General features: G+C 36.8%; 1 protein-coding gene across 3 annotated transcripts in view; it reads right to left on the reverse strand.

Annotated features, from left to right (window-relative positions):
* The window catches only part of LOC134669074 (facilitated trehalose transporter Tret1-like), a 57706-nt gene extending 35465 nt beyond the window's left edge, over window positions 1-22241 (reverse strand). Inside the window, exon 1 of one of the 3 annotated variants that reach the window (XM_063526597.1) lies at window positions 21855-22241. In XM_063526597.1, coding sequence (XP_063382667.1) covers window positions 21855-21917 — 63 coding nt within the window. In that variant the 5' untranslated portion in view covers window positions 21918-22241. Of the gene's footprint in view, window positions 1-6; window positions 162-14555; window positions 14967-21854 lie in introns of those variants that run through there. The other 2 variants (XM_063526594.1, XM_063526596.1) reach the window with 2 other exon arrangements.
* Between the last annotated feature and the right edge of the window lie 247 nt (window positions 22242-22488).

The following is a 22488-nucleotide window of genomic DNA, read 5'->3' on the forward strand; positions in this document are numbered from 1 at the left end:
ACCTACCTCCTTTTCAGGATCTTCATAAATCTTGTACGTCTTCAAATTCAACCCGTAATTATCAAACTCCATGACTCACAAATCACTTCAACACACTAGAATAGGGAACAGAATCAAATGGACCCGAGCGGGCTGCGCATAAGCTTATATCTTGTCCGTTTTCCTTATAAACACGTTATGGATATTGTAATTTTCGAAAATACCCTGAGTCTTCCACCGCGAGTGCGCGCGACGGTATACAGTCACCGGTTGTGAACGTCTTACCATTCTAAATATTGACACATTCCATGAACACTTCAACAAAATGTTATTAAAGCTGCCCACAGACGAGTATTCGAGGCTAACATTGAATTGGAAATATGAAATCCATGAATGACAATTTTATTTGCAAGCGCATTTGAATTAATTTGACAATATGTATGCATGCAAACACATACATTAACAAACCTAACAGATTAGGCCCACTAGCACCATCCCACTAACCCGGGGTTAAGCGGTTAAACCGTTAACCCAGTGTCAAATTGTACTGGTAGGTAACCATAGCAACTCCAGGTTTAACCGGTTAACCCCGGGTTAGTGGAATGGTGCAAGTGGGCCTTTAGGTAGCCACTTTTCCGTTAGATTAGTATATCACACTATTATCGAGATGCTAACAGAAACCTACTATTTATAAACGGGTAAAAGGATTCTTTTACAACCCATTTTACCTAGCCGAAGATACCAAGAAGTCGTCTAGTCGGTTTAGGTCGTTTTCCTCTTGGTCCTGATTTCCTAGCTGTACGCAAAACGCGGGCCAACTGCGACGAGCCTCCGGACGTCACCCAAACCGCAGACTGGGATTGTGCTGTGACTGGATTTCAGTCACGTACACACCCTTGCGGTTGATAATAATAAAATTGTGCTATTATTTCATTGTTGAATGTAGTAATGTTTAGTTTTTATAATTGCCCAATTTCACGGTAGATGTCGCTGTTCTGTCGGCTACTTCGCGCTATTAAGATTTATCCACCGCCCCGTATATAGTCAATTTGATTTCGGCATAAATGAGTATTAAGTTGTCAAGAAAGTGTTTTATTACAAAAGGTAGGAAGTGCAGTGCAAGTGTAGTCAGTGAACATTAATTTTACTTATTTTTTTCGAGAGAGCAAAAATCGAAGCTTTTGAGATGTGGTGTTGCCGAAGACTCCTACGCATACCCTGGACGGCTATACCAATAAGTCCATCCTAGAAGAGCTGAAAATCACCACACGGCTCTCTACAATATGTCAAGAACGCGCAATCAGCTACTTTGGTCATATCATGCGGTCTAAAAAGCGCGACCTAGAAAGGCAGATTATCATGGGCCAAATAGCGGGCAAGCGAGTGCGAGGAAAAGCACCAACGAGATGGTCTGATGTTGTGAAGAGGGTGGTTGGCGGCAACATGCAGTACGTGACCCATATAGCCTATGATCGCACACTGTGGAGACAGAGAAAGAAGAAGAAAAAGATTTGTTACCAATGGTCACAGAAGGGAATTAAAGCTCTACAACGTCTTGCTGTCGTTCGATTGGCACTGTAATTTTCGATTGGTTAAAATTAGCAAATGTGTCCGTTCCTTTGCAACAATGCAATTATTCATGAAGATTCAACAGTTCAACGACGCTAGTCACATCATTGGTTCGTGAGTTCAATCAGGCTTCCTAAAAATAACTACCCACATTATTAACTGACAATTCGTTGTATTAAGAGGCCGACTGATTAACAGTCCGCCGGACGGTATCGGCCTGTCAGTTAGAACAAAGTTTTGACAGTTCCGAACAACTGACAGGCCGATACCGTCCGGCGGACTGTTAATCAGTGGGCCCCTTAAGATACAAAATGTGTAAACACAGAGGAGTCAATGATCAGTTAACTGTCGGTATTAGCTCAATAACAATTAAGGACACGACATAAAAAAAAATGTTATTGAAAAAAAAATTGAATCCTTTGAACAGTCGACGTCAAGGATATTTTTACACTTTTGCACCTTATTCCGTTGCAGTAAGATGCAAAAGTGTAAAGATATCTTTGACGTCGACTGAACAATCGCCACTTCGCTTAATTTACGGTTACCACTTCATTACCTGTAATAAATTCTTAATAATGGGTATCGTATTATAATTACATGTCATTTGTGATGATCACTTTGGCAATGTTTACCTTGTTAAACGGATTGCCAATGCAAGCAGTGATTATGCAATTAATGTGTGATTTCCGGTGCAAAAGCTATCAATTGCAACTATCATTGCTATTATACATTGAAATTCAAAGGGGCAATGCAGCGAGTGTGATGGGCACCTTTGCGCCGCCTTTCCATTATTTTTGTATTGTGTGTATTTTTCCTAATACTTTATATTCAGACAGTAGGTATATCTAAAAACATAATGAAAATTAAAAGAAATTAGATGCACCAGCTTTACATTTGCGCAGTAGAATAAAAAAATCAAATCTACTTTTATGGCCGATTGCCACAAAATAATGTCAACATGCGAATGTAGTTTGCCAGTTCAATTTTTTCCTCATAGAAAAACAACTTTTCTGTGTGAAACTGACGACTGTCATTATACAGGCTGATTTCGGGGTCGTGGAGCAAGAGAGCCAGACATCATACAGAATCCAAAGATGAGTCTCTAATGATGTTGTTAATTATTGTTTATCACCAATAATGGTGATTATTTTCCAGATGACAAGTAGGAATAAATATTTTTGCATACAATTTGGTGACCCTACTCAATGTGACGTCTTGTCGCTTTCCATACAGCGTATGTCAAAAGTCATAGGGTGACCATAATTACTTAGTATAACATTAATTTTACTTGAAAAATAAGAACAATTAAAGTAATTATCTTTTAATCAAATATGATAATGTGGATCATTTACAGAGTCAGGAAAAGTGGTTCTGAATCACGACCCAGAAATCACCCTGTATAGATATTTTTATTCAACAACAGTGTTATTTAGTAACTAGACAAAGAGCGTCTGAAACACCTACATCCTGTCATTATTGTACATTATTTAACTTCAAATGGTTACTACATCTGTTACAGTTTAGGTACAACATTACACTAGTCACTCTGCGGCCTGATTCGAACTTTAAGATACGTCAAACATTACGTCTAGATACGATATGGATTTTAGATATATCAGTGTCAAAAGTGACGTTTCTTCAAACAAAAACGTCACTTTGTGTGTCAAAAGTGTCAAAAGTGACGTTTTTGTTTGAAGAAACGTCACTTTTGACACTAAAATATCTAAAATCAATATCGTATCTAGACGTTTTTGTTTGAAGAGACGTCACTTTTGACACTGATATATCTAATCAATATTGTATCTAAACTGAAAATCGTAATTCAAGATCAAAAAAAGTAAGACAATGTTGCCACTGCAATACATTGTTTTGTTTGTAAAATAGTAAATTCCTTTTTTATAAATAAACACGCTTAATAGATAATCTATTTATTGGTAATTTTACTCCTACGATTTAAAAAAGTACTTTTATTTACCTACTTATTTTACATAAATACAAGACGCGCTAGTAAAAAGTGGCAACATTGTCTTACTTTTTTTTGGTCTTGAATTACGGTTTTCAGTTTAGACCATAGTCTAATAAAACATGGTCTTCTCTTCCCAGAGTGACACAAGCCTACGTCACAAAACATGGCCGCTATATATAGCGCTGTCGCTTGATGACGTAGGCTTGTGTCAGTCAGGTGACCTAGAGAGGACGGGAAGAGAGTACCAGGCGGAGTATATTATTATACCATGGTTTAGACGTAATATTTGACGTAATTATTTCAAAGTTCGAATCGGGCCGTTGTAGCGTGCGTCTGTCCGTTCCGCGCGTGGCCACGAACCAGTGCAGTGTCAATGTCGAGGCCAACGCATAATGACGTCGATGACACACAGTAGGCAAGCTGTGACGTCACACAACTAGTAGATTGAAATATTCTAAAGCGTTTTATGAATATAATATTACAGTGAATTTAATAATAGCCGACTTGAGAAGAGATATTTTAGTAATATTATAAACAGGTTTGGGCACTCTAAGTTATTTGCGCAATAAGAATTAATAAAAAAACAAACGTTACAACAAATTAGTATAATTGTAGTACAGTCAGCAGCAATACTTGCTAAGCGAGCGAGGTGTTCAAAATGATATTGACGAGACTTTAATTTATTTATGACTATGTATTAAGAGTTAAGTGTTTTGGCATATCTAGAGCTGTAAACTTATACTTGTATTTATTTAAACTTTAAAGAATAAAGAGAATAAGAGCACGTCAAGGTAATTTTGAACATCTCGTCCGCTTAGCAGCTTCTGCTGCTTACTGTACCTAATATCATAATATTAAGATAACTCCAATACCTTTTTTTTTTAAATTATTATGAATGGGCTTACTCATGGCCACAGACTAGCCGAGGCGTAGACGTGGCCTACGATGGAGCGAGCTCGCCCAGAAGGTGCCTGTTCACTCTTGATTTGAAGGTTGCCGGGTTACCTAATAAACTACGACTAAACTTTGGCGTACATACGTCTGTCCGTTCCACCGGTGGCTGCGAACCACTTGCAGTGTCAGTGTCAAGGCCGGCGCATAATGACTTTAATGACATATAACAAGCTGTGACGTCACTCATGTAAATTATAGCATAAATCATTCTATGAATACTATTAATAGGACGTAATTGGAATTAGTATGATAAATAAATTCATGACATTTTAAGAAAATTACTTTAATTTCGCTTAGCATATCAATTTAGTTTTAATGCAGTATATAAAAGCTTTTCAACCTTTTGATTCATGATGTAGATTTTCATTAAGATAGACAAAGTAGTTAATAGTATGATGCTAAGTTTTCTTTCTTGGGTTTTGATATTATTCTTAGCAAAATGTTTCTTTTTCGTTTGTTGTGTCTAACAATATTATTAAAGTACTTATACTCTTTGTTGAATAAATCTCAGAACTTGTGTGGAATATTTCCATGTTTTCGAGAAGTATTGGGACCACATTCTGTAATATACTTATTTACTATTACATCTAAATTCGTGTCCGATCCCGATTCAGATTTTCAATTTTTTATGGGCTTGAACTAGTTTTGGTACGACAATGAAGAACGCTCACGCTGATTGGTGCATGCGAATTTAAGTGAAAATCGCCATCGCCAATCACCAAGACGATCGTTTAAGGTCGTATCAAAACCAGTTGAAACCATAATAAATTGTTAAATTTGTATCGGACACCAGTATTCTCGCAGATTGGAACCTAAATACATACCTACAGGGTGGCTAAAAAATAACTGCATTCTCGTTGTCAGGGAGGTTTTGGGATTATTCTGAACAACTTTTACTAAGGGACCAAACCCCAAAACGCGAAAAAAAATTGGCTTTAACATAAATTTTGACTGGCCCATTTTCTGTGGGACAGTAATTTTTTTTTCTCGATTTCGGGGTTAGTAAGAGTTGCTCAGTATAATCCTAAAACCTCCCTGGCAACGGGAATGCAGTTATTTTTTAGCCACCGTGTATATACGTATAAATACAGTAAGTAGATACTTAACAGACATTTTTTTCCGACATAATGTAGTGTTTTCCATACTAACTAACTACAACCATGGGCAAACAAACATTCGATTGATAGCAACAGGTCAAGGGAACCTTCCGTTCTAGTTTTCTCTTACAATTGGGACACTGAATCGTCCTTGGGTACCGCGATCGAAAGACAATAATTATTATGATGAAAATATTTGCGACAGATTTAGATAAGTACAAAGTACAAGTACAACACGAGGGCAAAGTATAAAAAAGTATCTTTGGGTGCTGAAACTGTTACCGAAATTCGATCGAATACATTTTTAATCCCCGACGCAATACGCAACATATTACAATATGTTTAACGCCAATTTCTGTTTATCTTTCTGTGTGTCTGTCTGTGGCATCGTAGCTCTCCAACGGATAAACCTTTTCTTTTTTTAAGCTTTTCTTGAAACCCAGTTTCCTTGTGGTATTTCTTAGGAAATGGATCCTGCAGTTTGAAGAGTATCAGCTCTTTTCCAAAAGTATGTAAGGCATTTTTGGCATAAGATGGATTTTTTTGGCCTATAGCGTAGTTTTTTTTTTAATTTTGAATTTAATAGTTATTGTAATTTTTTTTTTTTTTTTTTCTATACAGAAGTGACTTTATTATTAAACATACAATAATAACATTTGGAACAATAGAAATTAATAAAAAAAAATACTATAAATTAACTTAGAATTAAAAATTAATAATAAATTAGTACCTACCTAGAATATTTACAGTATAAAAACTTAACCCAATCATAACAGATATGCCCCGTCTAACAGCTCGGACTGCGGCAAGGACCCCATTACACTGGCGGCGTTACCTCTCTGTACCGCTAGGGCGATTCGCTGAGAGAGGTACGCGCCAGCCCTACGGTCCCCTGTGGAATCGACCAGCCGCGCCGACAAAGCCTTCATGAATGCCTTCATGTCAGATGACCAAGGTCCCAGAGTCTCAACTGCGAGCGCCGCAAACTCATAATCGTTAACTAACGTCGAGTATTTGCGACGCTTGAGAATCTGGGCCTGGTCAGCCGCAGCACCAGCCTGGATGCGGGTCGCCCCGATGTGGGACTGTGCAAGCGTGTCAACGCACGTCGCGTCCCACACCAGGGCTCTTCCTAATTTCCACGGCACTAACGTGGCTCCGTCGGGACGCTTGCCGTCGTCTCTAGCCATGCCCACTGGTTCTAAAACTGCAGGCACAGAGACGGTGGCAAGCGCGCGACGGACCAAATCGTTGATAGTGCCGTGGCGATATATGCGGCCGGCGCTTTTTGCGCAAGATAGGCCATGTCGGCCCAGCTGGTCCACGCTCTTGCCACAGGCACATGTATGGGGAACACATATTCTGGACCCAAGCCTCAAGCCTATTGCTATTCTTAGGCTGCTTGGGTCCAGAACCGTGCCTATCGCCTTTGAAGGGAGGGCCTGTAACCAGTGGCCCGACTCGGGGGCCGAAACTGCCAGAATTCGCGCATGATCATAGTCGTCCGGGCTGTTTTCTATGAGTGTGGCATGGACTACCTCTAGGCGAGGGGAGTCCCAAGCCCGTTGAACGTGCCTGGCGTCTGGGATGTCCGCACTCGGGCATGACTGACACCATGCTTCTCTGGCCTCCCTGAGGCTCGCTACCTCATCATCGAGTATCTGTGGAAGGTTTAGAATGACACCGATGAGAGACAGCGAGCCGTACACGGAAGACAGAAAAGCAGGTAAAGCCGAGCTGGCCGAAGTGCGAACTCCGAGCCCCCCAAACCTAATTGGGAGAACCGCCTGGGTCCATGACCTAGTATCAAACTGTATATTTAAAATTTATTGTAATTGTTTTCGATTTTTTATTTGGGAATTTCTATTATTTTTTTTCAGACGAGAAACATATAAATATAATGATGATGATGAGAAATATTAAAATATATAAATATAATCAATAAATAGTATTTATTTTTCTATTATTATATTAACAATCTTTAATATGTGCAATTTCTTAAATTAATATCACGAAGTTATATTATGTTTGTTCCTAAAGCAGTCAGTATTTAGTATTTAGAAATCGAATTAGATCCCACAATATTTATTCCACATCAATACCCGTGTAGTGCCTAAAGTTGCATGGCAGGACAAAGACAGACACATAATCTTAGCTACTCCATCAGAGTCACCAAGTTTACAAATATTATTCACATATTCGCATGTACTAATGGAATTAGCACCGTGACACATAACAAGGATCTTGTTAGACACACCCCGACTAATGTCCAGAGCAAACTTCAAGTGGAAAATATCAATTGGTACTAAACACGGCCTGACACGTGCCTAATTAGCTTACCAACGCCACGAATAACTAATTTGCCAATGATTGCCAGCCGAATGATTGCCTCAGAAATGTGATCTCCAATATAACTATTTTTACCGAAGAGCTGGCGGCTACCTCGGACAACTTATCAGAATTGCGATATGGCGAGAAAATGCCGCCAGCATCCTTGGTACAATGCCACGAGGGCCTATTTTAGATTTAAGCTAGTAATTTCTTTTAGTAATACCACTATATATCTTGTATATATCTTGTTTGTAAATATTTTTTTTTAATTGAAAAATCGAGATCAAGTTATGGACAATGGTGATGATAGTTGAGGTAAGTTGCTTGTGAAATAACGTGATATTACAAACTTTGTGCTTGTACATCTATACCGGATGTTTATTTAATTATGTACGACCTTCAATAAGAGTGATCAGTTAGTATTTAAGTACCCCTTATAAAGGATGCCTGCCTTGAATTCCATTATTTCGAAATTCAACAACTTTGTTACATACAATGAACAATCGTAACATTAATCGATTTTAAACTGTTGTGAGACATACTAACATTAACATGTCGCGCGAGCTTAGCGCGCGAGTGACTAAAAACAAGTCAGTTTAAACCGTAAAATTATTCAATCGTAACATTAATTTAATTTAATACCTAACCTAACTGTGACATCGATTATTTTTTTCCTAAAAACTACTCTTAATATACTTAACGTAAGTTTCACAGAAATACACGGAAATCCTGAAGCGATTATTGTACCTACCGCGTAAATTTACTTTCGATATCGTTAACGCTTGCTAATTAAATCGAACGTCATCGAATCCGGCGTGAATAGGGTTGCCAGATTGAAAGGCGCTAATATCGGGAAACAATATCAATTTTTCGGGATTTTGGGACTTAATTCGGGAAAAAAAAATACATTCATATTATAGTGATTATATCAAAAACAACGATATTTTACATTATTGGCACTAAGTCAGCTCGCTTGCTCGGCGACAGTTCGGAACTTGAAATTATTGTTTTATAACGTGAAGCTGTTTTTCGGGACAAGTTTCACTTTGTCGGGAATCGGGAACACATGCTAAAAATCAGGAGAATCCCGCCAAATCCCGACCATCTGGCAACCCTAGGCGTGAAACGTGGTAAACTGCTTTGTAAATCTCCGGTAAGTCCGGTAGCTTAATTAGTGTGTCCGTGAATAGAGAGAGAGCCTTGCGAGATCCTGCACCTGGCGTAAATTTTATTTTCTATTTTATGCAGATTCTATTTCTATTTTATACAGATTAGTTTTAAGTCTTGATCCAACACTGAGAGAAAAGTACAACAAAAATACACTTAGAATTACAAAAATAAACTTAATCCGGGGACAAGGAGAGTTAACTAATAGGAACAAATTGACTTTTGCAATTTCTATTAGTTCTTGCAAGTTCTATTATCTGTTTGTTGAAATTATATTTGGGATTACTGAGCTGTTTGTAGAAATAAATAAACTTTACAGAAATAGTGAAACGTCCATAATTATTACTAAAACTTCATTTTTTCCCCCAGTACAGAACTGTTTTTTAATTCCTGGTGATGATTTTTCTCTCAGTGAATCAAGAATGAAATTAACCCGCGCCTGGAGTTCAGAAATTGGGTTCTAAATGACTTCTAATCTTATGTAAAGGTTAAAAATTATAGATTTCAATTGATCACGAGATTAAAATACTCACTGGTGCCTGAACTGTTATTAAGTTGTTTCCTAAGTTTTGAGCGATTTTGATTGTGAATGAATTGTACCATGTCCACTAAATAATCTAAAATATAGAAAGAAATCAGTCGTAGAAAATATTTTATGATATTCTGTTCTGCGAACAACATTAAACCACGTAATATATTCAAATGCATGCACTGTCAGAATTTTACGTCGTACCACAGTTCGTACGTAAACATCCTATAATAGCGTAAGAACACTGTGCCATCGATTCCAAATTAAATGAATCAAAATCAAAAAATATTTATTGTATGGTTATGGGTGAGGTTTACAAAGGTGGTACAAAATATTTATGTCCTCCATATCCTGCCTTACAAAAGCGTACAATATATTGGTAAGTTGTCATAGAACTAAATACAATTTTTAAACTTCAATAACAATTTTAACAATAAACTATGCTAGATAGAGTCATTAATAATGAATAACGTGTACCTACTAGCTCTGTAAAGAGTAATGCAAAATAATCAATAAATAGTCAATCTATTTATAGTTCCATTCGGTTTATCTAAGTTTAACTTTACACTATAAAATTACACTTCCAGTAACTGGCGAGGACAAACAAACCAATGAACACAATTAATTTATAGGTGTTTTCTACTGTGACGCAGTCTGAAGTGCAAACAGCCTTAAACAGGTATTTAGTGTTAAAGTCTTAGGTACACTAGTGGCGTGGGTTAAGAATTCGTGTTTTGTGAATTATTAATTACCTAAGACGAAACAGAAGCTGTGTTTTAAATATTTTAGGTAACTATACCCGTTTCGCTAACGGAAGCGGCTCCTAAAACTAGTGCGATAAGGACAAGGCGAAAACTCCCGCGTAAAAATCTCAAAAATCGAGGTTTCGTACTCGACTGTTTCCTCCTCCAAAACTTAACCAATCCTAACCAAACTTAGAAATCTAAATGATTATGAAATTATCTCTGTCGGACCGTTTTGCTTTTTTGGCTAATTGATATCAGTTTTGAATACTACGCCTCTCATTGCGGCATAGTCAATTAGGCCATTTTGGCCATTTTTGAAGGGTTCTAGCGCCTTAAAAAAACAAAAATATCAAAAAAAGCAAAACGGTCCGACACAGATATTGACAATATTAATCTGTGTTGAAAAAATCATTGCTCTAGCATCAAAACCCACGAAGGAAACAGAGTACGTTTGTATTGAGAAATGACCACTCCTGTTGGCTCTTAAAAATAGATCGATTTATCGAAATATTCCGAATACTAGAGACTTATTCTAATTTCGACTAATATTTCACCGTCACTTCACAATCTTCATCGATGTTTACACTCGGCATGGTAATCCGGATGTTTTTCCTATTTTCTTTCATTATATTTATCATGAGAAATACTTTTTTAAATCTGTATATTATATTATTACTTATTTTTGACCGAGAGAGTATAAAGCGCCTCTGTTTCAGCTCAGGCAAAAATGCTTTCATACTCGTATGTCTTTGCAGCATTTTCTCAATCGATTCTTGATATTGGTCGTTCTTGTTTACGTGACAGCGTGATAAAACGGTGTCCGTCACCTTCAATCGCGCTCTGTTAAAAAGTAACGGATATTTTGTCATTTGGATCAAGCCGTCCATAATAGGCTTGCTGGTTCAATAACTATGCCTATGTTTAGTCTATTTCTATTTAATTTCAGGACTTTTGCAATTTAGCTGAGCGCTGAGAATTGGCGTCATTTACTTACAGCTCAGAAAGCCACTATTAGGTATTTAGTTAATATTTGATAAATCATCAGTATTAAATAACTTTCACGATAATTGGAAGGTGTCGTGCTAAAGTTTAAACACTAACTGGGTACAGATTCAAATCTAACCTACTCTCGATTTACCTGTAAACCTACTTTGCCGACCGCCTTTAATTCACACGGTACACACGTTTGATTCCATGTTGGTCGCTATATTGTTGCAAACAATCCATTAAGCCAGTAATTAATCATGAACTGCCAATGCGAGCAAGTTATTAGGACTTTAGCATTTCTACTTGCTTGGGTCAATGACTTTTGGCCCAGTCAGCTGTCAAAAAGAAGAAGTTACATTGGCGTCTTTGAGATAACAGCACAGGAGACCAAAGAGCTCGCAGCTTAACGTATCAGCTTAACATTCCAGCGCGGAAATGCTGCCATCTAGCATCTTTGGTACCACACCTACATTTCTGCAGGGGGCATTTTTTAATGAATAAAACCACATTATCATTATTGTAAAGATGTATTTTAACCTTTTCACTATCCCCCCCAACGTATAGGGCACATCGAGATGAAAAGGGGCGCAGGCAAGCTCTCTAATAATAAAGAAAATTCGTAGATTAGCTATTTTATTATATGTACTTATCTATATATGTAATTAGTTAAATTTGTACGGAACCCTCGGTGGGTTACAATCTGTTTGTTACAATGTGTTGACCAGAAGACATAATAGGTACCAACTTAAGTACCCACAAAATTATGCACTTATAAAAATCACTTTTGAGTTTTTTTTTAGTTTTATGTTGTATTTAATGACTCGTTATAATGAACTTTAATGAGGCCAGTAATCACACGCCAAGCTCGTGCAAAAAATAAAAGATTACTCTCATTTTATCTTTGTGCTGTTTTTTTAATTCGCAGATAAATGTAGCCGGACTTACTATTTCCGTTACCAAAATACCATGAAAAAACTGTATAAAAAGATATGCGCAAACTGCGCAGTGCTTTGATTAACCGACTTATTTAAATCATGAGTGTATCTTTTATTAGTGACGGAAATGTGATTGTTATTTATTTTATCTCTTTATTAGACATACGTCAAGACATTAAAGATTATCTAATTATTATTATTTATAAAAAAGATAATATAAATATGGTGTTGAGTGTTGATTACAAAAAAAATACTTTAGGTGTAATGAATATTAAAATAAAATAGATTAATTTGATGTGATTCAATTACATGCGAGTAGGTAAGGTCAAAGTTTATTTTTTATTTTTGGGATGAAATACTTATCCTATTTTGATCAAAACGGACCCTATAAGAAGAGATTAAAGAAGTTTTCAACTTTCATATTGGCCACCTAGTATCAGTAACCGCTACCATCGATTCTTTTTACGTTTGACACTTTTACAATGTAAAAGGGTGTGCTCTACTTCGAATAACAACAAAGCCATGTAAGGCTTTGTTATAATTGTTATTATTCGAGGTAGAGCACACTCTTGCCGCTTAAAATTATATCGATAAGCTATACCTACATAATCCAACCTACCAAAACTTAAGCAAACAAGTAAACTCGATGACCTAATTGTGACGAATTAATTTTATACATTACAAGGTTACTTCACGCTCTAAAGTGTCTAAACAATTAGAACCGAAACCGATACAGAATAAATTGCAAAATAATGTCCGATAGTCAAAAGTGGGTAATCGCTGTTGACATAACAGCTCGTTTGTGCATTACGGCTTACGGCCCATTAGCACTAGGCCTACGTGAGTTGTTAGGTACGGAAACTTTCCGATCTTCTGGAAGCAACTAAGAAACCCACTATGTATTTATTTTAAGAACATACCTCGAATGTTTCGGAGTTATTTTTATTAAATTAATTAATTAAAATTTCTTTATTAAAGACAACGTATGGTCCATAAATATAAATTATTTTAGTAACAACATATTCTGAGATTATTGAGAAATGTTAGCCGCTAAGGTAAGGGAGCGTCTAGAATTATGTCGTAGTCTAAGTTATAGTAGGGGCGTTTGAGGATTACGTGGTAGGTACCTATTTGCCTATACGTCTCCTCTTTCCCACGTGAGATTTAGTGAGATTCGACTTGACCCCTTCCTCCCCTGAATCCCTCACGTAATGAATGGACGCCACCTAATTTTTCATTATAACAATATTAACAATACATTGACAAGAAAATTTCTTTAGTTGTTTGTTTGAAAACGTGGGTAACATTTAGACGAATATAACCAGCAGGTATCTAAATGAACTTTTATGAAATTACTAAATGTAAATATTATTTAATGATATAAATCTTATACTCGAAATTAAATTTTCGTAGACATATATAAACTGTTTTTATGTCGCCAATAGCGACTAAAAATTCAAGTGAGTGAAACCGTTGACGTCTAAACAGTTTAAATCCACAACACTTTTTAAGGAGTCGCGTGCTTTTTCGTTCGATTGCTGTCGTAAAGTTGCCTGAATAAAATAAAAAAAAATAAAAAAAAACTGATGTCAGTTCTCTCCATCTCATTCTGAATATAGTAACTAATCTACATTTTACGGGTGCGTACCTATTAAAAATTACCTACTTGGTTATGTTTATGTTAGAAGACCTCCACTGTCATTAGTTTGTAATGACTGTAATGAAGGTAATGATTTTGGCCAGATCGCATACCTACGTAAACACAAACAGTGCAATTAGCTTTGCATCACGTTTCTGCAGGCACGTGTTGCCTGATTTCACATGGCTATTAAAGCAGGATTCCGCAAACGCGTTCTTAAAAAAAACGCTTTTTTTACTACACTTATGTAAAATTCCGCGAAATTCTCGAGCTCGTTTATAAGTTATATTATAAGTAAACTATACGACCAACTATTGAATTAATTACTAATTTTTTACTGAGCTAGTTTAGTCGGTTTATTGCTGTATTTTTTTTTGCTGTGTATTTTCTCAAGGTACAAAATGTAGAAATATTAACATCTGCAGTAAGAATGGAGCACTGATAACAGATTCTAATTTGAAATATTTTTTTATTTTTATAGTACCTATAGTATTTTGTTAAATTTACTAAGTAGGTAAGTGATCTGATTAAACCGTCATGCACCAGGGGGCGCGGTAAGCGGCGAGGTCAACACTAATTTAGCATTTTAACATCCTTGCGTCAATTATTGAAGAAATACTCAACACAGTGCGAAATTTGTGGTCAAAATAACTCACCTTATTCGGGACTTTTTCCTTCTCCGTATACATGAACCCCGCATTGTCGTAGCCGCACTTTTCTTTGTCCTTCCTCTCAACAATAAATCCAATCTTATCACTGATCATATTTAAAAAAAAACACCAATAACCAAAAAAAATACTGGCCGTTTTTACACTTCCATGTGTTTTGACCGGAAATTAAAACTAAATTTCACTGGGCGCCGTGTTGTCTATGGTAGTTTTCCCGCCAAACGAAGTGTCAAAGTCAAGAGCGGGAAACCCGTTCGCCGTGTAGCCCGCGCGAAGACTGGCGCGAGTCTTAGAAAAGGTTAACCCAAATAAACAGTAAAACTTCCATTAACGCAGAGAGATTGATTTAACGCGCTCAATACATTTAATCATTGGTTTTCTCACTGCTGGCTGCAGCTCACTGACCGGCTAGGTATAGCAGGCAGTGTAGTTACTTGGAAATTGTGCAATTGTTTACATTGCTACGGTCACGCATGTTTGATTCGCATGTTGAAATTCATTGTGAATCCAATATTTGTTGCAGTATTTTCAGTTGGAAAACTTGGAAAACGTAAGTATTTAATGTAGGTACTATATAAAACAGATATATCGGAGCGGCCGAGGTCCTCAAAAATATCTGAAAACGCACTCTAACGCCTTGACAACAGGGGCGTGTTCAGATATTAGTAAGCACCCTGGCCGCTCCTATATATCTAAATACATAATCTTACAAAGCATCATCTTTAATGCCAATGGAAGACAAGATACAGAAAATTCATAAAATAACTTATTAAAATAAACTAAAACTACAAATACATTAAGATAGATAGATGGCGAAATACATTAAGTACATTAAGATACATTAAGTAAAACATTTGTTTGTTTATTTTATTTTTTGACTGATTACTTAATAGGAACAGGTAGCATTAGGTTTTGTTGTATGTACTGATAATTTATAAATAGAAATACATTAAAATTTACACAGCTGGTAAGTGGTACAAAGAGAATATAATCATTAGAGTAGGTAGAGCATAAAATACCTACTTGAGCCGATATTTTTCTTTGTACTTTTATTTTCGTCAGATTTTGATAAACCGGCACCGACCCCAGCGTCACACGGCAATAACAAATCGTTACGTTTAAATAATTAACTGTCAGAAGTTGAACGCAGACTTGCCACGACCTAACTATGATGTTATGAACCAGTAACCCGTATGCCCAGGAAACCACTGTGCCAATAGGCCATCTTAGTATTAAATATCGATTCTTCTTCCTCGCGTTATCCCGGCATTTCGCCACGGCTCATGAGAGCCTGGGGTCCGCTTGACAACTTATCCCATGATTTGACGTAGGCACTAGTTTTTACGAAAGCGACTGCCATCTGACCTTCCAACCCAGAGGGTAAACTAGGCCTTATTGGGATTAGTATTAAATATCGATTAATGAGAAGAAACTATACGGATTAATTATTAATAGGTTTTAAGATAACAGCGTTATATGTTACAAGGATGAGTGGAAGGAATTAAATGTTTTTTTTATAAAATTTCCTTTAGTTAATTGCTTGGAGGATTATTGAGGTAGTAAACAACAATATCACTAAGCGCCACGTGCATCATCCCAATAACCTGGGGTAACAGGTATGTATGTATGTCACTTTATTGCACGTAATTAATTTTACATGAAACATACAAAAACAAAACAAAAATAAAATTTTTATGTTATGTAAAAATGTATGTATGTGTTCACCCGTTAACTCAGTGTCAAATTGTACTGGTAACCATGGCAACTCCAGATTTAACCGGTTAACCCCGGGTTAGTGGAATGGTGCAAGTGGCCCTAAGTACTGTATTGCACTAAGCATCAGCATCTCATCGCCATATTAGTCTTGCTTAATGCTTAACTTGATTTATAATAAAAAATAAATAAAAGTCAGCTCGTGTTTTGCTAAGTAAAAATTGCTTCTATATCAAGTTAAGCATTAAGCAAGACTAATATGGCGATGAGATGCTGATGCTTAGTGCAATAAAAATATTCCAGCATCAATCGTTGCGAAAATATACTTCCTACTAGGCAATTCTCATAATAGAATTCTGAGAATTAACTTACGATTTCAAAATACTTTGCTGCTAATGAGATAGGGTGAACGTTGCGTGTCGGAAATCCGATGGCAATTGATTACGTCCGCACGAACATTCAATATTATGTTATACTTGCGTTGTCTTACGTTTATTTCCTTATTGATGACATAGTTGTATAATTTTCCATAACATTGATGGCAATCGCAATTAACACCTTCGCTCGCAATTGACTGCACTGGGTCTTTTGTACCCAATTCTTGCGACCCCATACCGCAGGGAAGGTGTTAGATAAGTATCCCTATATTGCAGAGGGTTGAATTGCCCCGAATAGCCCCGATACCGCAGCGGACGTGTCTGTTGATTTTATGGGGTTTTTCTAATGAACCAACTAAGTTTACTAAGGCCCACTTGCACCATCGCACTAACCCGGGGTAAAGCGGTTAAACCGTTAACCCAGTGTCAAATTGTACTGGTAACCATGGTAACTCCAGATTTAACGGGTTAACCCCGGGTTAGAAGAATGGTGCAAGTGGCGCTAACTAATCAAATGTGCAGGTTGGCCCGAAACAAAGTTGTCATTTTTTTACTGACTCATATTGTTGATAATTTTAACGATATAACGTTTACCTTTGTATACCAAAGCTAAAGGATAGTAATATTTTGAAGGTAATATGTTTTGTATTAGTTAAATGATTAATTGTTTTAATTTTAATGAAATTTCGTAAAAGAAGTGTAAGTAAGAAAAATATTCCTAAATATTCTTTATCAACGTTTTTTGGGGCCACTGTATACGATAGGACAGAGTACCTAAGGTATGGTCGGGTTCACAAGCATCTTACTCAGGACTTAATACAGTGTAGGTAGGTATCGTTATTATCAACCAGTGCAATCTTTGTATTCACAGCGTTTACGGATAAATCACATTTCCTATTCTACGCCAGGGAAAATCGAAGTTCGATGAGATTGCCGGGTGGAAAGGCTATTAAAGAAAGCTTGGCTGCGAGTTACGCTCCGATTCGCGCGGGAAAGCTTTTCATGACGTCAGATCGTGTTGCAGCTTTTAAGAGATTGTTGAAGGGGTAACGTACACGTTTGAGGAGCATTTAGAAAAACTTTTGGTATTTTAAATTGAAGAAAATAATTATCAAAAGTAGATTTTTTTAAAGCCTAGTTTAGTGTCCCACTGCTGGGCAAAGGCCTACCCGTCTTTCCTCCAGTCCTCCACTCAACCCTGTCGTTTGTACGTTTCTGCAAATCCGGATCAAATGCGTCCAAGTCGTCCCGCCATCTCCTTTTAGGTCTTAGAAGAGATGTAGTCTAGAAAAAGTGATGCGTCCTAGTTTGACACCTGAGATATCACTCTATCACTGTACCTAATCGCCGCATATATATGGATCCGTTTATAAAACCGATTTTTTTAAATTTTGATGTTTAAGTATTATCAAAAAGTTTTTAGTGTCCAATTTATTGTTATAAATTGATAATTTTTTATCTCTACAATTTCTAATTTGTTTTTATAAATTCAACATTTGTCATCATCCCAAATATCCCAATTGTGTCACTGTGGTCACACCTACGTGCCTCCGGCCTCCGACGCCGGATGTCTCTCATCCCGCCGGTTACAGCATCCATTATGTACTTTACTAAATATAGATAAGGAGAATAAGACAGGGATCGATCGTCTTAAGATCCTTTAAGTTGTGGGGGGTTCTTTGTTATCCTTCTGTTAGTTTCTATTAGTCTTTGTTGGTAGGTAGAAGTACCTATACTCAGCGTCAATGCATTAAAAATACATGCCACACTTATTTTTATGATTTAAGTTATAGTACGCTCTTTAGCAGTTTTATAAAGATGTCGGAATCTCTACAGTATGCATTCAAAAGTATCAACAAGTCTTGGTTAGTTATACACAGACACAGAATAAATAATAGTACTAGGTACAGAAGACTCACTCTCTTATAAAACGCGTCTGTTACGATCAGGACAGATATGGCCGCTAGGTGGCTACAGCGCCACGCGCGGCTTATGGCAAACCCCAAAATTGGGGTCGAACGGATGTACTTTTAGCTACCTGTAGCAAAGGACGAAATCGCGGAGTGAGACACGCCTGACATAGAGATATAGGTATCTGTTTAAAATGTTTAAATAAAGCTATCAGAGAAATTGATAGATATTTTTGACGCGTAATATCATCCGCTAATATTTTTGCAGGTGCACACAGCACAAGCATTTAGTGCTTGATTTCTGTATAATTATTTGTATTTATTTATTATCCATTGTATACTAACTACTATCTATTACTATTGAATGACCTATATATGACCTTGAGATGTTTAAAGGAGGGTTCAGATAAAATGACCTGAAGTAATTCCATTTCTGTTGACGTTTTATTCTTTCAACATAGAGATAACGTAGCAATCGTCTGAATGGGGAACCTACATATTCAGTACACACATACTGCCGTATTCGAACTTCAAGATATTCACAAGAGACGACACGTACTAGATCCATTCTAGATACGTTATAGTTTAGAAATAGGGCGCAAATGTCAACTAGTTCTCTTTTGCAGCGCAATTCGGGCAACCAATGTCACTTTTAAGTTAGATAGAGTAAGATATCTATTAGATGTGAATTGGATCTCTAAGTCATATCCTGTAGAAATCGTTCAAGAATACAAGAACCGCGCAAATGTCAAATTTGACAGTTTAGATCTTAAACATGGTGATGTCTAAAAGATATCTAATAGATGTATATTTTAGAATCCGAATCCGGCCCATATTATTTGTAATGTCGGTCGCTTTTAACCCAAATTCTACTGAAACTAACTCACGGGGTAATTACTTAGAAATTAAACGAAAAACCAGTGGTGTTTTAATTAGGTAATGGACTCCCTGCAGGCCTGCAGTCAAAAAGATCTAGATTAGTAGCTGTATGACCGCATGTTATGACCATCATTTATTGTTTGCTTGTGCAATAGTGTTTTGTTTCTTATGGGATGGAATAGTACATTGTGCAACATGGGGCGTAAGTTGAATATTGCAAACGAGAGTAAGTTAAATCGCGACGGCTTGCCGGAGCGATTTATAGACTCGAGTTTGCAATATTATTACGCCCCGAGTTACACACAATGTTTTTCATCACACTAGCGATACAAAAATTAAGTATAAAGACAAAAAACTGTTAATTATGGCACTAAAAACTTCATAACTCCCTAGGGAGAACGCTTTTTCTATAACTCCCGCTAAACCTGCGTGCAATTCCACATTTACTGAGCGAGTGTGATGAAAACCTTTTTACGGCATCGTTCTAAAGCCTTAAGGATGTAGTGCTAAACTATGTTCATAGCGCTACGCCGTAGCCCGTAGCCTTTTTGAGCCAGCAATGTTTGCATGAAATATAAGTACCTGACTTGATTTCAACCAAATTACAATTAAGTAGCTACCTATTGTCACTCAGTTTTGTGAGTGTTGCCTATATCGGTCACAAATTAATTGATTCCTAGAATTTTAGTCTAGCGAAGTGATGATGTGATGAAATAGATATTGACTGCCGTATTCGAACTTCAAGATATTCACAAGAGACGACACGTACTAGATCCATTCTAGATACGTTATAGTTTAGATATCAATTAGTTCACTTTTGCAGCGCAATTCGGGCAACCAATGTCACTTTTACGTTAGATAGAGTAAGATATCTATTAGATGTGAATTAGATCTCTAATAAGTCATATCGTGTGGAAATCGTTCAAGAGTATCTCCAGAATCGCGCAAATGTCAAATTTAACAGGTTAGATCTAAAACATATCGTTATTGTATCTTGGTGATGTCTAAAAGATGTCTAATAGAAGTCTATTTCATAATCCGAATCGGGCCGTAATACATATCTGATGTTTATGTGACTTACTGACATCAATGTAACAAATTGTTTATAGCTAACCGCATGTAAACAATTCCAATTATAAACCATTAATGAGACTAATATAGGTTTCAGATACAATTAACGCGACCTTGGTTATGTAGGTCTGCCTTTGAAACACCGAAACATTCCGCCTAGATACTCGTATGTACACATTTGAAGGGGTACAGTCTTGTTCGCAAACATCTATACAAGCCAACGTTCCAAAAATATGTTTACACAACTTTATTGTCAGTGTTAAAGGTGTGTAACATTACGATACTAGTTCGAAAAGTAGGAAATACGCGAGTTGCGAATTACCTTTTGCGCACTTGTACTGTACAACGTTTTACAGGACATTATGGCCCTTTAATTTTCGACATACGTACGTAAGTATTGTGCTAGTTGCGACACTAGGGTGGTAAAGTAGCACTAGTACCATATGTACTGTCTATGTGTGTATATTTTTGGAACGCTGGCTTGTTAAAATTATTGTGAACTCGACCGTACAAGTATACTAGCTGTAAGGCTTCACTACAGTTTGTTTTGATTCCTAGATTAGTAGTGAAAAGTTCAGACGTAGGCAGAAGTCAAGCTATTTCATCTATAGATACTCGTATATATGTGAAACCAGATCTTGCTACCCACTGACTAAGTTAGAAAGGGAGAGTGGGCTGATATACAATGCGGACTGTTGGTTACGTCCAACTCGACCGACCGAACAAAACCCGCAATGTAATGAAACTCCCATGCGAGTTCTCGCATCATCTAAATGAAGCCTAAAGAGATGTTTGGAGACACGAGACGCTTAATAACAGGGCTGATTTTGTGGAATAAAGAACTGGGTGGGACTACGGGATCAAAAAGGTCAACGCCTTGAAGAAAATAAGAGGGAGACAATTATCATGATACTACGAGTATAATCTACATATAATAATGGTTTGATTTATCTACTTGCTAATTCTACAGAACTATTGTTACATTTTTTATTTACTCCGTATAATTGATTATATGTACAAAATATTGAACGTTTTGTATTTCTATTGAAGGAAAATGTTAATGAAAACTTTAAGAGTCAAGTAGTAGAGGAGCATTTTAATTGTATTATTGTTATTACTGATATAACAGAAACAGGTAAATTTCCATAACAGTATACAGACTAGTATGTAGAAATAATTTGTTAAAAAAAAATAATGACCTTTAACCGGATCGTGTATGTCAAAAAAAATCATAACCATACCGAGCGAAAACAACCCTTACCTACTTAAGATAAGGATCAACATTTCAAACTCACATGACCTTTCCATGACATTACATCACTTAATCATAAACTTACCTTTTTGTCCAATAGCTCTATGGTCTCGCCGGGTTCTCCAGGTCCATTACTTTTCCCGGGCATTTTTCACTCGTAACTTTTTAAGAATAAACAGTTTTTAATTTATGTTTTATTAAAAATTGCTCGAAGGACTATTTACGACAGCCGGCGCGATGAGTTCGGGTCGGTATATATTCGGCTTGCGGTTAATGTACGCATGCGCGCGTCCCGGACCCCTAGTTCGAACAGTAATGGCGGATTCTTGCGTCTTATTGTCAATCGCACCTCGATAACCTTTGCACTAGTGTCGGTATGTCAGCTTTGATTTGATAAGTAATGTTTACGTTACAGTTTAGATGTTATCTATAGTGGGTGTTGCGCAACATAGTCAATACTGTTACCACAGGATAGGTGTTCATTGCACAGGATTTGTAAGAATATAAATAAAGGATGAAACTGGTGAAATAGTTGCGTCACTCGTATTTTCGGGAATAACTAAGATGTGAAGTTGCACCATACACGCACTGAGTTTAATTTAATTATAGAGACATCTACGTGCTAAGTTGATGTCCCGTTAACATAGTTGCTAAGTTACGCTAAATATAAACACTAAAACTAACTTGTTATGTTATGATAAGCGTGATGCAACTTTTAA

The sequence above is a fragment of the Cydia fagiglandana genome, chromosome 11 (assembly GCF_963556715.1).
Source record: "Cydia fagiglandana chromosome 11, ilCydFagi1.1, whole genome shotgun sequence".
NCBI lineage: Eukaryota > Metazoa > Arthropoda > Insecta > Lepidoptera > Tortricidae > Cydia > Cydia fagiglandana.